Here is an 18418-nt window from a genome sequence, read left to right on the forward strand (position 1 = left end):
CAACTTTTCCCACACGCGCGAGAATCTTGAATGGACCAACATAACGAGGAGCAAGCTTACCTTTCTTCCCAAAGCGGACAACACCTTTCCAGGGCGACACTTTGAGGAGAACAAGATCACCAACTTGAAATTCGAGAGGCTTTCGCCTGCGATCTGCGTAACTCTTCTGTCGGCTTCTGGCAGTCAGCAGATGATCACGGATCTTGGCGATTTTATCGGTTGTCTCTTGAACAAGTTCGGGTCCTGTGATTTGAGCTTCACCCACTTCGCTCCAACAAATCGGGGAGCGGCACTTACGACCGTAAATTGCTTCAAAAGGGGCCATACCGATACTGGAATGATAGCTGTTATTATAAGAGAACTCGACCAGAGGTAGGTGTGAATCCCAATTACCTCCAAAATCAAGAACACAAGATCGAAGCATATCCTCAAGGGTTTGGATAGTTCGCTCAGACTGTCCGTCAGTCTGAGGATGATATGCAGTACTCATGTCCAAACGAGTTCCTAACGCAGTTTGGAGAGATTTCCAAAAGCGAGATATAAAACGGCCATCGCGATCGGATATGATGCTCAAAGGAGTACCATGACGGCAGACAATTTCTTTGACATAAAGCTGCGCGAGTTGCTCAACACGGTAGTTTTCACGAATGGGCAGAAAGTGGGCAGACTTGGTCAAACGATCCACTATTACCCAAATGCTATCATGTTTGCTTGCTGTCAAAGGTAACTTGGTAATAAAGTCCATCGCTATACATTCCCATTTCCACGCAGGAATTTCTGGTTGTTCGAGCAAACCAGATGGGCGTTGATGTTCAGCTTTTACCTTAGAACAAGTCAGGCATTTAGCTACGAACACAGCAATATCCTTTTTCATACCAGGCCACCAATAAGTAATGCGCAAATCCTTGCACATTTTATCAGCGCCGGGATGAATAGAATACCGAGATTTATGCGCTTCACTCAGGATATCAGCGCGAAGATTCTCATCAAAGGGAATCCAGATGCGATTGAGATAGCAGAGAATTCCACTCAGATTAGGGACAAAATGAGCTTCCGCGCCACACGCTAACTCGGCGCGAAGGTTACCATTACTGATGGATGCGCGCTGCGCGACACGAATGCGTGATTCAAGGTTGCTTTGAATCGGCGCGAAGTGAAGCTGGGTGCGCGGCAAGATACAGTTAAGCTGGCAGGGTTTTCGGCTGAGCGCATCGGCTACCACATTAGCCTTACCAGGATGATACCGGATCTCACAATCGTAATCGCTGATGAGTTCGTTCCATCGGCGTTGCCTCATGTTGAGTTCCTTTTGATCAAAGATATGCTGAAGGCTTTTATGGTCAGTGTAGAGGATACACTTAGTACCATAAAGGTAGTGTCTCCAGATCTTCAAGGCAAATACAACTGCGCCTAGTTCGAGGTCGTGAGTTGTATAATTCTTTTCATGAACCTTGAGTTGCCTTGATGCGTAAGCGATAACCTTGCCTCGTTGCATAAGAACACAACCGAGTCCTTGGTTGGATGCATCGCAATACACGACAAAATCTTTATTACCCTTAGGTAGCGCAAGGACAGGAGCTTCACACAACAAACGCTTGAGCGTTAGAAAGGCTTCTTCTTGCTTCGAGCCCCAAATATACGGTTTACCTTTGTGCGTTAGAGCTGTTAAAGGCAATGCGATCTTTGAGAAGTTCGAAATAAATCGCCGGTAGTAACCAGCTAAGCCCAAGAAGGAACGGATTTCGGTAGGAGTGGATGGCGTAATCCAGTTCTTGATTGCTTCAATCTTGGATGGGTCGACATGAATACCCATCTTGTTTACAACATGACCAAGAAACTGTACTTCATCAGACCAGAATTCACACTTGGAGAGCTTGGCAAAGAGCTGCTCGGCTCTAAGCTTTTGCAACACCAACCGAAGATGTCGCTCATGCTCGGCCTTGGTCTTAGAATAAATCAGAACGTCATCGATAAACACAATCACGAATTTATCCAAGAAAGGCCTACACACCCGATTCATTAGATCCATGAAAACGGCGGGTGCGTTGGTTAAACCGAAGGACATGACCAAGAATTCAAAGTGGCCATAGCGAGTTCGAAAAGCAGTCTTGGGAATATCTTCATCGCGGATGCGCAACTGGTGATAGCCAGAGCGGAGATCGATCTTGGAGAAACAAGAGGCACCTTGGAGTTGATCAAAGAGGTCGTCAATACGCGGTAAGGGATACCGGTTCTTAATGGTGAGTTTGTTCAACTCGCGGTAATCGATACACATGCGAAACGTACCATCTTTCTTTTTAACGAACAACACCGGAGCACCCCAGGGCGAAGAGCTAGGGCGAATGAATCCTTTAGCGGTCAACTCTTGAAGTTGACTTGCCAATTCTTGCATTTCAGCGGGTGCAAGACGATAAGGAGATTTGGCTACGGGGGAAGCACCAGGGACAAGATCAACACGAAACTCGACTTCACGAGCGGGAGGGATACCAGGAAGATCATCGGGAAAAACTTCAGGGAAGTCACGCACAATAGGGATTTCGCGAAGTTTCTTTCCTTCATCGGGTTTAACCACATGGGCTAAAAATGCAATACACTTCTTCCGCATGAGTCTTTGAGCTTCGGCGCAAGACATAAGCTTAAGACCACTGGAGGGTTTCTCGCCGTAGATGTGAAGATCACCGTTTTCTCGAGGAATGCGAATCAACTTCTTGGCGCAAATAACTTCGGCGCGATTATTCGAGAGCCAGTCCATACCAATGATAACATCGAAACTTCCAAGAGGCATGGGGATGAGGTCGATTAGAAAATCGTTTTCGTTAAGGTTAAGCGTGCAATCCTTAATCACGGAGTTAATTAAAACAGTTTCACCATTAGCCAATTCAACTGAAAAATTTTCTTTTAAGTTATCGCGCGGTCGCGCAAGCTTCTGCTCAAACGTGCGGGAAATAAAACTTCTATCGGCGCCAGTATCAAAAAGTACGGAAGCATAATGTCCGTTAAGCAAAAATGTACCATTAACTACGTCATTATTCGCTTGCGCTTGGTGCGCGGTTATATTAAAAGCTCGTCCGCGCGTCACTTGGTTCGAGATTTGGTTCACCGGATTCGCTTGTGTGATTTGCACTTGTAGTCTCGGGCACGCGTTCCGGAAATGACTGGGATCACCGCAGTTAAAGCACGACCTGGGTCGTGGATTAAGGTAAGTTGGTTGAGGGTTTTGCGGGTAGGTTGGTGGTGTTTGCGCGATTGGGTTGGCGGGAGGGACTCTACAGAACTCGGCAGAGTGACCAACGCGGCCACATCGGTTACATTGTCGACACGGGGTTTGGGTTGGGTGGTGAAGTTTACAGGTTGGGCAAAAGGGTTGGGTTCCTGTGTAAGGTTTCTTAGTTGGCGGCGCAGGGAGTGCTGGATTGGTTAAGGCATAGTTGTGGACTATAGGGGGAGTTGGGTAGGCTGACAGTGGGGTAGGGGCGTATACTGGAGGTAGGTAGGGTTGCTGGATAATGGGTGGGCTGGTAAGCGCGTAAACTTGTCTGCGCCTACGCTTCGGGTTGTTATGGTTTGAGGGTTCTGGTTTGGTTTCTGTTGGTTCAGGGGCAGTCTTGGTGGGTTTGGTCTTCTCAGCTCCCCGCAGGAACAAGGTTCCTGCTCTGACATGGTTGTCGCTGAGCACAGCGGCCAACTCGATGGCGTCAGAGAGGGTTGCTGGGTTTCTGGCCCAAACAGAATCTTGAATTTCCATGGGGAGACCCCCAAGGAACTTCTCGATGGCTCGGCGGGAAGGGGTAACAAGGTGAGGGACAAGCAGGCTTAGTTCATGGAAGCGCGTCGCGTACTCGCGCGCTTCGCCACTGTACTGTTTCAGGTTCCAAAACTCTTCCTCCAGGCGCTTTACTTCGTTGGGAGGGCAGAATTCTCGCGTCAAGAGATCCTTAAATTCCTCCCAGAGCATGCTGGAAGCAGCCTCTGCGCCACGCGCATGAGCTACTCCATTCCACCATGTAAGCGCTCTAGATTCCAGGACACTGGAAGCATATAGGGTTCGTCTGTCAGGAGGGCATTGGGTATGGAGGAAACTGTTTTCAATCTTCTCGAGCCATTGGAGCATCACGGTGGCTCCTTCAAGCCCTGTGAATTTCGGAGGGTTACCCGCATTAAAGGACTTAATGTTATAACCGGAGGGGTTGGTATTGTTTTGGCTCAAAGCTTGGGCTATTGCGGCGGCCATTTCCTGGGAACGTTGCAGCGAACGTCTGCGCGAGGCTTCTCTCCTCTGATGACGGCGAGACAGCGGAGGCATTCTATAAAAGTTTTAATTTTGTTAATATCTTAGCGCAAAGTATAATCTTATAAAGCTTGGTTTCGCGGGGTTAGATACCATCAACAGTTAAAGTAAAACATGAATTTGGATGCAAACTTAATACAGATAACAAATTCGAATCGAGAATCGACAATTCGTGTATCACCATGACCTTCCGAATTCTCAATTTAAAATGACTAGTAAACGAGCATTGGAGATTGACGATTCATGTATCACCATGACTTTTCAATCCTCAATATAAAATATACAAGAAAATGAGTATTGTAGGTTGACAATTCATGTATCACCTTGACTTTTCAAGTCTCCAACCTCATAACATAATCGTAAATGGAATTTGAAAATCAACTATTCATGTATCACCATGACTTTTCGGATTTTCAATCCCAACAAACGAATATGTAAGTAAAATCAATAAAAATCGAAATCCAGCAAAAATCGAAATATCGCGAAATAAAACATAAAACCATGCGCTGCGTCTACGCAAGCATATTTATAAATAACGAGTAATTAACAATAAGCGCGCAAACATGAGATTTCTCTCATGCGCGAGAAGGGACTCTTAGGTATTCTAGGCCGTTACGTCTAACCACCTATCCTAAAGTCAACGAGCTCTGATACCAATCTGTAACACCCCGACCAAAGGCGGATTATACATCGGGGCGCCACATATTGTTTCATTACTCGTGACACTATTGGGTGTCAATGTTTAATAAATATTCATTCGCGCACGCGCAACGTAAACACAAGATAACATAAATCAACATAACTCAATATATTATAAGACAAAATATTCGAACAATAATAACTTGTCTTGATACATTATAATCTAGGTCCAAAAGTAAAAACGTCCTACGTGTCCACAAGCTCCAAATGTAGCTACAGCAAACCTGAACATGTGTTAAAATAAAACGTCAAACACTTGCGTGTTGGTGAGAAATCAAGTTTAGTAGATAATAGATAACAATAATCACTGCGCGCAACACGTGTATGTCTGGTGTTTAACAAGGGTGTAATCAGATTGTGATCAAGCCTAAATAGATCATAGTTCATAGTTCAATCCGTGCTCCCAAATGAGCACAAAAACAAGAAAACATCTGCAAGTGTAAACAAAGAAAACCGTAAACGATAGGTCTCCCGTGTTCATCTAATGGATCCATGAAAACTTCGGAATAGGCCGAACAAAGCGGTTAATGATACACACATACAAATAAACAGCCAAGTAAACGTCCTCAACACATGGGATACTGCGCGACTAAAGTTCATAAACAAGTTTAAGACTCGAGTTTGTACGAACACATGAACATCCCAAAACATTAAAAATAAAAAGGGATTAGATACGAGATTACTCACTTGATAAAGATGCGTTGAAAGATAATGCAAGAACCAACTTTAAACAAGCACAAGTTAACCTATAAATAAGATTATTGTTTTAATGATTTGTTTTAATGTCTTGAATATATGATAGCATAGAACAAATTATTATATTATATATTACCGGGAATCAGGGCAGAACAGGAGAGAGAACGAAGGCAGAGAGAGGAGACGGCAGAGGACAAGGAAGATAATAAGTGTTTGTGTGTGTAGTGATAAACTATTAAGAAAACAATACTATTTATAGGGAAACCCTAGAAAACATAATCCCATAAAAAGGGGAAAAGATCTCCAAAACACAAAAGATTCCAAAAGCAAAAGATATCAAAAGATATGGCAGCTGCAGGGGACAAGGAAAAGCTGACAGGAACAGTAAAAGCATGGGCGAGTCAGATAAAGGTACTGGTCAAGCATGGAAAAGCAGATCTCAAAAGATAATGTCAGTCACTTTTTCTGCCAACAAATGGGGTTGGTGCGCATGCTGCGCCGAAAGTAACTTTTCAGACATAAGATAGGTCAGGTCAACAGCACAGAAGATAAGACATCACAAAAGTAAACGGCTAGATTAAACAGAAGACTCAAAGGGTTTAGCGCGAGAAGGCATCGAGCGCGTGAGTGCGAAGGCAGACAGAACAAACCTTAGCGCACTGCGGGAAGAACTACAATTCTAAGCGCGTCGCGGGAAGAACTATATTCCTTAGCGCGTTGCGGGGACAGTTCGCCTCGCGTATCGCAGCAACAGATGGTCTTCACGCAGGCTTCCTTGTAAGGAGTCTGGCGCGTGGAGCTGCGCAGACAACCTTAGGCGGGAAGAAACAAAGGACAAACAAAGAGAAGGGGGGGGGGGGTTCAAGGCTTAAGGGCGGAACGACGACAAGAGAGAGAAAGAGGCGGGACGGCAACAAGAGGGAAAAGGAGGCGGAGAGAAGAAGAGGGACGGGACGGCGGAAAGGAAAATATTATTAGTAATATATATATTTTAAATGTCAAGTTTTTAAAAGAAAATAATTAAATTTTAAATTATAAAAAGAATCGGATCAGAAAACGGGTACCTGGGTCGGGTCGGATTCGGGCAGATGTCACACTAAGTACGTTCGAGTGAGACTGACCATGTGTATATTTATGGTACCTAAGTATGTCGAAACGCTGCGGTGTTTTGCTGGGGTGACCTAGTGTAGAGACTCAAGTTTATAATGATGTTGTTTTAGCTTAATTATTCCTAAGACACAATGGGCCGGACCTAAGTTATGTCTCGAGGGGTAATCAAGTAAAAGAAAATATTTTTAACGTTAGCATATTCACCAGCATTCATTGCTGACGTAATTTCTAACATTTTGCAGGTAATCAAGAATATGGCTTGAAGAACGAAGTGCACATGATTCCTATGGCTCGAATATTTTGTTAAACTTAATTATAACTAATGGTGGTTTTGTAAAGTATAAACAAGTAACCTTAAATGAGACTTTTGTCTCATCTTTTGTATTGTAAATATTTATAACTTTAAATCCACATGTTTTATAAAGTCTTCCGCATTAACGCGTAACTCTGATTTATTTACAAATGTGGTACCAACCGATGGTCATACTCCTAGGCCTTAGATGGGGGTGTGACAGGTTGGTATCAGAGCCATCGATCTTAGCGAATTGGGTATTAAAAAGATAATACCCAAGCTTCGATCCAAGCATAGGAAAATATTTTACTTGTTTATTTGAATAGGGATAAGATTGGCTGGTAACCCTTTCTTTCCCTCTCCTCAATATAAACCACCTAATTTAGATGTCCTTCGAGAAATTAATAGAGTATTATGATCATGAAGCAAAAAGAGCATGAGAATACTACAAATTCCCAAAAGACGTCATGAGTGAAGATTATTATGAGGCTTTCTTCAACCGAGACCAATACATTGAGCCACCCAAGCCAATATACTTCCCTGGAACCGTACATTGTCCAATTAACTTACCTAATAATCCACCCATACAAAGAAGAGATCCCCCGAGACACTCAAGCTACCACCCATCAACAATACCGATGTATTATCCTTCTGAAGTTCCCACCTATCAACCAACCAAAGTCCCGCCATATTACCCTTCTAGAGGTTCGACGTACCTACCACAGAATCCTCACCCTTCATACGCCTTCCTCTCCAACCGAACAATCATAGAGGAACCAAGATCTCCTTCATCCGACTGGATGCAATGCCACTCCGACCAGCGAAGGTGGCATACCGGAACTTCTGCCATGGATGTTGTCGATTCCCACCTTAACAAGGAAGGACCCTCTCACAAGCCCAAAATGAGGGTGATAATGCGATACGAGAATTTTCGCATACCCGCAATGTCAAAGGAGACTATTCAAATGGAAGAAGAGGACCCCGAGGAAGAGTACCCGGAAGAAGAGGAAACGGGAGAGGATCCAGAGGAGGAATACCCTGACAATCCGAAAGAGGTCACAACGCCGGTGGAAGAGCCATTCTCTCACCCAAGCTATGGTTCAGTTGATCCCTACATGCAATTTCTCCAAGAACTTAAAATCAAAGCATCATCAAGCTTCCCACCGTACCAAGGAGAAATACCATCAATTGAAGACCAAGCGAATGAGATTCGGGAGCAGAACGAGGCTGCCGAGGCTTTCTTTAACTACCTATCCGATGTGACTGCAACACCATACCTGGATCCGAAGAACCATTTCGATGTTGTTATGATGGGGTACCGTGATCCACCACCCCGCTATGGTTAACCTAATGACATTCCTCAGTCACAGGAGGAGCATCTCGATCGAGCCCTACATGAGACAGATGACCTTCGAAAGAAGATAGCCATTGATGGGAAGAAAAAGAAGAAGATAGGAGAGACGCTTCTTCGCAAGTGCAACAAGTTAACGAAGATTGTGAAGAAATTTATGAGGATTGAAGTAATGATTGTGATGATGGTGTGTTTTCAAGAAATGAAGTTTATGTGTTAAAATAGTTTGTATGTTATGTAAGAAAATTAGGATAGGTAAATATATATATCGAATGAACGATATATATAAGTATGTTGTAAAAAATTATATATATATATATATATATATCGTTTTATGATATATGTATATGTATAATAAATAGAAATGTGTATTTAAGGAATGAAATTTGTTAAATTTCAGATTTAAAAAGAAAAATTGATAAAGATAAAGATAAAATGTCTCGACAAAGTGATAACCGTGAGGCTTCTCGAAAGGAAAAAAGATGAATCAATTCCCGAAAAATATATGAGTCAAATCCAAAGAATGATAAAAGATGCGGTTAGAGAAGAATCTATGGCTAGATCTCAATTGAAACATTCCAAACATTCTCAATCTGTTAATCTTTCCCGAAAGTCCGTAAAGTCCCGACCAAAACCATCCCATGTCGAGGAAAGTGTTCATGAGTCGAATGACTCCTCATGATCTTAACTCCTGATTTGAGTTTTCTTTTAGGGAATTAAGCTTAAGCTATGAATGAGAAGAAATAACTTATGGGTAGTTATATATAGGGGAGTGACTGATTGGATAAAGATTTAGTCATCATCAAGATTGGAGGCTTACTTTTAGGTACTCTAAGTTTAATAATCTTTCACATGGACATATGTGGTTGATTTATTTGACCTATCCGAATAAACAAGCACACCCAGTATGACTTTTAGTTAAATAATATTTTTAGGAACCAACTTGGTCATTCAATCTCCGACTAGAAACAAAAGTGATGTTTCAAAGAAACTTCGAATCGAATTTGTCGCTGTCTTTGAGGAAATTACTTATTATCAGAATTCATTTTTAAACGTGCAAAAATACACAAACATGTATGTCGTTACCTTCTATGGTTTACGGGGTTGGAGGTTTCCTTTTTAAGTTATTTTATTTTAGTATCATATTTTTGAAATAGCTTTATAAAATAATATACACACAGACTGTTAAAATTAAATACAATCTATTATGTTTATTGTTCGTAAGATATTAAAAGTTAAAACAGTTTATTATAATAAGAATATGGTTATGGGGGTAGTGGATGAATGTCAATTGTTATCATCTACTCTAATTGACATTAAAGTTTTAGTTGCTTTTTAACTTGGATTAGAAAACTATTGACTAAGCAAAACCCTTATAGGGGCCTAATTACATGCTTCATAAATATATTTTACTTAAACGACGGGAATGAATGATTTTTAACCTTACCCCATTCTAAAATGTTAGTGAATTTACGCTGTTATTCGAGGACAACGATATCACTATCTAATTACAAATATTTGTGATTATGAACATGTATAAATTGTGTCTATAAAGTGAGTGATTGAGTACACATTATTTATCTCGTATGAAAAAAAAAACTATTCTTTTAAATGAGAAATGGCGACAATTGACAACGTAAGTGTATATGTAAATTTCTTGACAATACACGATGTTATATGAGACGAGTGGAGGAGAACAAGATGAGAACATTCCCTTTTGTTTTAGAGTTGACTTTTACATTGAAGCTTCATACCTGACCTCGTTCTTTGTATGTTTTACTTCATTCTTCATTTAACTAACCTAATCAACCATATATTTATGACCATACATGTGGAATGTATCTTCTAAAGACGAAACGAAGATGGGTGAAAGGGGCCCGCTAGGCACCGTCTTTGGAATCAATTATATGCTTATAAAACATGTATTTAAAAAATATTGGTACAGACACACTACAAAGTAAAAAAGCTTTCATGGATGATTCATGAGTCGAGCTAAGGATAGTTTAGAATCATGAAGCTCTTCAATAAAACTTTTAATGTAAAAGTTTTGTGTCGACGAGCACCACTTATATAATACCTCAAACCTCATCTAATTAACTTCGAATTGATTTCAACTTAGTTAAATTTATATTGCTTGTTCAAATAACACACCTTATTGGTTATTGGAGAATTGGGGGAGGTAATAAACAAAATTAATATAACTAAAAACTTACCTAATCTCATTTGGACTGTTTTGATGGTTATAGTAGGAATGAACGTTTTCGGTACGGTACGGTACAGTACCAGTATTTTCTATATTTTGCATGAAATACCGGTATCTAACTAGTACCGAACTAAACATTTCGATACCGGTACCAAATATTTTTAATTTCAGAATCAGTAGCGGTATCATTAGGAGCTCATCCATAGTTATACGTTATTATGGTCTAATTTAGCAATTAATCAATTACTAATGTTTTTCATGTTTTCGATTAAAACACACCAACACACATAGACACGTGTTAATGTGTTATTGGATTAATAAGGGGTTCTAAGATTGTGCACACCACATGTTCTACGAAATGACTCAAAAGAATATATACCCTTTGCATTGGTCCACATAAGTTGTATTTGGCATTGATTATTGACTTTGCAAATAATGGGCTTTACAATAATCCAATTATTAATTGTGAAGATATAAAGGAAAAAAAAAAAAAAAGATTGGGAATTGGGAATTGTCCATTAATCAATCATTTAGGGGGTGTTTGGAAATGTTTATTTTCACCAACTTAAAACTTATAAATTTTTTAAAAAGTAATAAGGTGTTTGGGATTGCTTATATTGTGAGGGGAAATGTTCCATAAGTTACACTTTGATAACTTAATGAAAAGTTATAAGGAGGTAAAATAAGGAATCCCAAACACCCCCGTAGAGATTTAGCTTAATCGAAACCGGATGGAAAATGAAGATTGGACTGAAGACGGCAAGGTAAAAGGTTTGAATCCGATTCTAACCGGGTTTACCGCAGTGGGCCTTTGGTAGGTGGATTTTCCCTAAAACAGGATATGGTCAGGGGTGGCTCGTGGGACAGCGAAAACAAGCTAGGGCTTTAGGCCTACGCTTAATTAAGGCCCCCAAGTTTAAGAAAATATTATATATAGATATATTATAATGGATAAAGTAAACTCAAAGTAATGTATTGGTGTTGTGGTAAGCTTGGTTGTTACTAAAGTATAAGTTATTAGTTCAAAAATTGTAATAAGCAAATTTTATTTTATTAACAGTTGTCATGAAAAGGCCTCAAAATCGTGTTTCGATTTAGGCCTCCACATTCGTTGAGTCTGTCCTGGAGATGGTGAACTTGAACTACTCAGTACTATCACTTTTTATCATTGGGTTACCCCTAGCGGCCCGGCTTATATTCGTTGTTCATTCAAAAAAAAATAAAATCAAGCAGGTCTAAAAAATATCTTTTTGTATGTGGAATATGTGAGTGGGTGTCATTGCACTCACATTAGTTTAAAATTGACAAAGAAAAAGACAAAAGGGGATGGGGATGGACCAATGGCCAGTTGGCCACCAATTTTGAACAGATCCCAAGGTTATGATATCACACAAAGTCAGTCACTTTATAAACTAAAGCATTGAGATATTATTATTGAACCATCATTCATGGGCATGCCACTACCTTTGTCTCAGCTTTCAGTTCTTACAATGAATGATGACTTTCTGTTGGTGCATGGGTTTTCTGCTTTAGCACACCTTAGTTTCTTGCTTCTTGTATTCATCACTTATCTCTGCAAAAAGGTCAGTTCCAAAGGTCCTAAACAGATGCCCAACAATGGGGTATTGTTATACAAACAGACCCTGTTATATTGTGTGGTCCTTGTGGTTCTTAACTTTGTTATGTGTTTCTTGAACCTTCTTTATTGGTATAGAAATGGTTGGGTTAAAGAAAACATTATTGGCTTTTCGGATACCGTTGTTAGAACTCTAGTTTGGTTATTCGTTTCGGTTTACTTGCACAACCATGTGTCTAAATCAACAGAATCTAAGTATCCCTTTGCATTAAGGGTTTGGTGGTTTTCTTCTTTCTTCGTCTCTTGTATTTGCCTAGTGTTAGACTGTGTTTTCCATAAACAGATTCATAGCTTAGAACCTCAATTCTTGATGTTAGATGCTTCATCGACTGTTCTCGGTTTATTCCTGTGTTATGTCGGGTTCGTGGTTAAGAATGAAGATGGTACCATTGCCCGTTCCGATTATCAACCATTGCTGGATGACAGCGATTCCAAACGTGGGGGCGAAACTATAACTCCTTCTGCAACCACTAATATATTTAGTCTTCTTACTCTCTCTTGGATTCAACCGTTGATTTCTGTAGGATATAAGAAACGGTTAGATCTAGAGGATGTTCCACAGCTTGACAGTTTAAATAGTGCTAACAGATTGTTTTCGGTTTTAAGAAGTAAACTAGAATTGGATAAGACTAAAAGCAGCCAACCGAGTACTTTTAGCCTGTTCAAGGCTGTGATGTTGACAACATGGAAAGACATAATAATTACAGGTCTTCTTTCTTTAGTGTCCTCATTAGCTTCATATGTGGGGCCGTTTCTCATAGATACACTTGTTCAGTATCTAAACGGACATCGAGACTTGAATGAAGGCTTTCTTCTAGTTTCCGCATTCAGTGTTGCTAAGATTGTAGAGTGTCTGGCGCAACGACATTGTGATTTTAAGCTGCAACAGGCTGGGATTAATGTCAGAGCTGCTCTTGTTTCTATGATCTACCACAAAGGTTTGACCCTTTCGTCTCACTCAAAGCAGGGACACTCCAATGGTGAGATCATTAATTTCATGGCTGTTGATGCTGAAAGAATCGGGGATTTCTGCAAGTTCATTCACAAACCTTGGCTGGTCATTGTGCAAGTTAGTCTGGCACTAGCAATATTATATAATATTCTCGGGATTTCTTCATTAGCTACCTTTGTTGCAACCGTTTTAGTCATGCTATCTAATCTACCATTAGGGAAGTTACAGGAAAAATTTCAAGAGAAACTGATGAAATGTAAGGATAAAAGAATGAAAACAACTTCTGAAATATTGAAGAATATGAGGATTCTCAAGCTTTATGGATGGGAGATGAAGTTCTTGTCTAGGATTAATGAAATTAGGAATAATGAAGCGCATTGGTTATATACTTATTTATTTACTATTGCTATGACCAATTGTGCATTTTGGGTTGCACCTACATTTGTGGCTATAGCCACATTTGGTACGTGTATGCTTGCTGGCATCCCACTTGACTCAGGGAAGGTATTGTCTGCAGTTGCAACATTTAAGAATCTTCAGGAATCAGTGTATAATCTTCCGGATACAATAACTATGATAGTGCAGGCTAAAGTTTCACTTGACCGTATTGCATCATTCCTTAGTTTATCCGAATTAGATTCTGGGCTGGTAGAAATAGTCCCCAGAGGTAGTTGTGACACGTCAGTTGAGATTGTTGATGGGAATTTCTCATGGGATGCGACATCTTGTAATCCGACATTGGTTGACGTAAATTTCAGAGTTTTTGATGGCATGAAGGTTGCTGTATGTGGTCCTGTTGGCTCAGGAAAGTCAAGCTTACTATCTTGTATACTAGGAGAAGTGCCTAAATTGTCAGGAAAAGTCAAAGTTGCCGGAACGAAGGCTTATGTTGGTCAATCACCATGGATACAGAGTGGGACGATAGAACAGAATATCTTGTTTGGTAAGGAGATGGACAGAGGATGTTACGAGAAGGTTCTAAAAGCATGTGATTTGAAGAAAGATCTTGAAGCTCTATCTTTTGGTGACCAAACAGTTATAGGGGAGAGGGGAATCAATTTGAGTGGTGGTCAGAAACAGAGAATACAGATAGCGCGTGCTCTGTATCAAGATGCCGATATTTATCTGTTTGATGATCCGTTTAGTGCTGTTGATGCTATTACGGGAAACCATCTTTTCAAGGTGAGTTGACCACTTTAACTCACAATATTTCATGTTTCCTCAGGTTTACTCATTTAGGTGCTTAAATTGTTATGCCAAAAACCATAGTTTGATGAAATTTAACTTGTTAAAGTAATTAATGCACAGGAATGTATGAAGGATTTCTTGGAATCAAAAACAGTGATTTATGTCACGCATCAGGTGGAGTTTTTACCTGCTGCAGATCTCATCCTGGTAAGCTTTTTGAAGTATTCTTCCTAGGGTTGTAAATGAACCTAATGAACACGGACATAGCTGTTCGTGTTCGTTCAACTTTAACCGAACGAACGGGGATTTCTTGTTCATTTGATAATAAAATTTACATGTTTGTATTCGTTAACGGTATAAACGAACGGTTCACGAAAGTAAACGAACGAACATAACTGACCATAGATGAACAAAATTTTTTGTTTATGTTCATTCATTTCTTAAATAAACGAACTTCCCGCTGAATGGTTCACTGAATGTTCGGTTCGTTTATAGGTCTTGAGGGATGGAAGAATTACACAAGCAGGAAAATATGATGATATTATGAATCTAGGAGGTGACTTTTTAGAACTTGTTGGTGCTCACAAAGAAGCTTTGTTAGAAATTGATTCTGTAGGGCATAGTTTAGAAACTTCTAAAAAGGATATCCAAGACGAGACTATAAAGGGTCAAAACAGTAATTTAGTTCAGATGGAGGGGAAGAAAAGGCAGCTTGTGGAAGAAGAAGAAAGAGAAAGCGGTAAAGTGGGTGCATCAACCTATTGGAAATACCTTACAACTGCTTATAAAGGAGCACTTACTCCTTTGATAATATTAGCACAAGTCATGTTTGAATCATCTCAAATCTCAAGCAATTACTGGTTGGCTTGGGCATCGTCTACATCTGAAAGCAATGAAGCGCGTGTTGATAACTTCAAATTCATTATTGTTTATGTGGCTTTTGGTATTGCATGCTCTTTTTGTATTCTAGCCAGATCGTTTTTACTTATGAAAGCTGGATATGAAACAGCTAACCGCCTTTTTGACAAAATGCATTATTGTATTTTCCGTGCACCTATGTCTTTCTTTGATGCCAACCCATCTGGTAGAATTCTAAACCGAGTAAGTGAATACATTGTTTTCTTGCATTTTGCTTAATGATTAGGTGACTTGATTTTTAGAATCTATATTTGCAGGTATCTACAGACCTAACTGCAGTGGACTTGAATGTACCTTATCTTATTGGCCCATTTGCCTATGTGGTCATACAGCTTTTAGGCATTATTTTAGTTATGTCACTAGGTGCTTGGCCCGTGTTCCTTGTTTTCTTTCCCGTGGTTGGAATTTGCATCTGGTTACAGGTAACAATACTTGCTGTAAAAACCGTTTCTTTTGACGATATTATTGTGTTTGACATGTATTCATTGTGTTTGAAGCAATATTACTTGCCTTCAGCACGAGAACTGTCACGATTGGTTGGAGTATGTAAAGCACCAGTCATTCAGCATTTTTCTGAAACAATATCTGGATCAACAACTATTAGAAGCTTTGATCAGAAACATAGATTCCAAGACACATGCTTGAAACTGATTGACAATTATTCCAGACCAAAGTTTCATGTTGCTGGAGCATTGACTTGGCTCGGTTTACGCTTGGACATGCTGTCATCTTTTATTTTTGCTTTCCTTCTGGTGTTTCTAGTCTCTGTTCCTGAAGGAATAATTGATCCAAGTAAGTAAATTTTACAACTCAAAATCAGGATTACAGCTATAACCATAAATAAGTAATATAACTCATCCTCTTCCAACCCGTTGTAGGTACTGCGGGCTTAGCAGTAACATATGGGCTAAATTTGAGCATGTTACAAGCTTGGGCTATACAAAAGCTTTGCAGAGTGGAAATACAATTTATTTCGGTTGAAAGAATATTTCAGTACAGTCGTATCCCTAGCGAGCCTCCTCTTGTTATAAACTCAAACCGACCTGATCATCTCTGGCCTTCACAAGGAAAAATTGATATTCACCATCTGCAGGTAATACATTACTGTTTTTCTTTAAATTAAACTTTTTATTAATCTTTAAATAACGGTGAATAGGTTCGATATGCGCCACACATGCCATTTGTGTTGAGAGGTATCACTTGTACTTTCCGTGGAGGTACAAAGACTGGAATTGTAGGACGAACCGGAAGTGGTAAATCTACTCTTATTCAAACACTCTTTCGTCTCGTTGAACCGGCCAGTGGGGAAATATTGATAGATGGGGTAAACATTACATCAATTGGACTCCATGATTTACGCTCTAGATTAAGCATAATTCCCCAAGATCCCACTATGTTTAACGGAACCGTTAGAAGCAACATGGACCCACTTGAAGACTATACAGATGATCAGATTTGGGAGGTACATTAGATAGATTTAATATGCGTATGCATATGTATGGCATTAGTAACATTTAGTTTTTGATTTCAGGCTCTTGATAAATGCCAGATTGGTGATGAGGTTAGAAATAAGGAAGGCAAGCTTGATGCTGCAGGTTCTTGATTGCTCAACCATTTTAGCGTATTTTTTTTTTCATTATACTTTGCATAAAAAATAAAAATGCAAACTTTTGATAACCCATTGTTTGTAAACTGGTTATAGTTACTGAAAACGGTGAGAACTGGAGCATGGGCCAACGACAGCTGATCTGTCTTGGGCGTGTGCTACTGAAGAAAAGCAAGATTCTGGTTCTTGATGAGGCCACTGCATCAGTTGACACAGCAACCGATAACATGATTCAGAAAACACTAAGGCAGCACTTTTCAGACTCTACGGTGATAGCAGTAGCACACCGAATCACCTCTGTGGTGAAAAGTGACATGGTTTTGGTTTTAAACAATGGTTTGTGTGAGCTCGACCGGTTATTCTGTCTTAAATTGTTTGTGTCTGTTGTGCATATAAACTTGGTTTGTGATTGATGCAGGTCTTGTTGAAGACTATGATTCTCCAACAACATTGCTTGAAGATACATCATCTTCTTTTTCCCAGCTGTTTACAGAGTACAGCATGAGGTCGAATTCTAGTCATGTAACCAGCTACAGTTGACCATCGCCTAATGCCAAATTGCAATCATTGTGTTCGGGGCGTTCGTTATAGAAAAAAAAGTATAACTGTACAACAATCACACTTACCACTAATTGACTGTTTTGGATGTATTTCATTATGGCATTGTTTATAAGAATTAAACAATAAGCCGTTATATATAAGTTGATACAATTATCATTTACTGGTAATTTTATTTTGATCCCTCCATGACAATATTTTGATGAAAAATTTTGTTCTTTGTGAATTAAGGCAATAAATAGTTACTAGTTCTTCTTAGTGTCCAATTAAGCATTACATACTACACATAAACTATCTAATACGACATTAAAGAGGATTAGGCTGTTTTCTTACATTAAAACGAGTGGACCCATCGAGCTATGAGCTGACTCCAGTTGAATGCAGACTCATTTAAGATAGATTATAATAACATTACCAAAACAATCTGTTGATGACAATGCTTTTAAGAAAATTGTGGTCTTAAACCCCCCAATAAGTTTGGTCAGACAGTGTAGTTCGTATGTTGAATTTGACTGAAAACTCATATTTCTTCATACGACGATTGCATGAAAATTATTATTAATATAAAAATCCAAATTCCCACTCGCACACATTTATCCTCGGTTTACCAATGACACGATTGGGCATCATTTGACATGACAAAAGATTCTACCGAATGTAATATACAAACATGGAACAATAAGATTTTTTCATTTTCATAAGTCTCGATGAAACCCATTCGTTAACTATCAAAACAACGATGTGAGTGATATCGAAGTTTGACGGTAATGGTGACGTATGCTTTAACAACATATGTGCAATGTTTTGAAAACCGGTTGAACCGGATTTCGCATGGCGTGCAATAACTATCCTTTCATCAACAAAATAAATGGCAGGAGGGGGCTTTTGTATATCTCCTCCGGCCACCGGCTTTAAACTCTG

General features: G+C 39.7%; 1 protein-coding gene across 1 annotated transcript; it reads left to right on the plus strand.

Moving 5' to 3' along the window:
• Positions 1-12075: 12075 nt before the first annotated feature.
• On the plus strand, positions 12076-17660 carry LOC143614676 (ABC transporter C family member 3-like). The gene is made up of 10 exons (XM_077088067.1): positions 12076-14409; positions 14536-14622; positions 14911-15516; positions 15591-15755; positions 15831-16125; positions 16212-16426; positions 16490-16795; positions 16865-16928; positions 17036-17275; positions 17358-17660. Exons 1-10 carry the CDS (start codon positions 12088-12090, stop codon positions 17477-17479), a joined length of 4422 nt encoding a protein of 1473 aa, XP_076944182.1. The 5' UTR covers positions 12076-12087; the 3' UTR covers positions 17480-17660.
• The last annotated feature ends 758 nt before the right edge of the window (positions 17661-18418 follow it).

Source organism: Bidens hawaiensis, unplaced genomic scaffold (assembly GCF_021521415.1).
Source record: "Bidens hawaiensis isolate Kalapana, Puna unplaced genomic scaffold, B.hawaiensis_p1.1 tig00000237_1, whole genome shotgun sequence".
Classification (NCBI taxonomy): Eukaryota; Viridiplantae; Streptophyta; class Magnoliopsida; order Asterales; family Asteraceae; genus Bidens; species Bidens hawaiensis.

Coding starts and splice junctions, on each gene's coding strand:
- LOC143614676 (XM_077088067.1), top strand. CDS start 12,088: ATGGGCATGCCACTACCTTTGTCTCAGCTTTCAGTTCTTACAATGAAT. Junction 16,427..16,489: donor TTGATATTCACCATCTGCAG/GTAATACATTAC, acceptor AACGGTGAATAG/GTTCGATATGCGCCACACAT. Junction 17,276..17,357: donor GGTTTTGGTTTTAAACAATG/GTTTGTGTGAGC, acceptor TGATTGATGCAG/GTCTTGTTGAAGACTATGAT.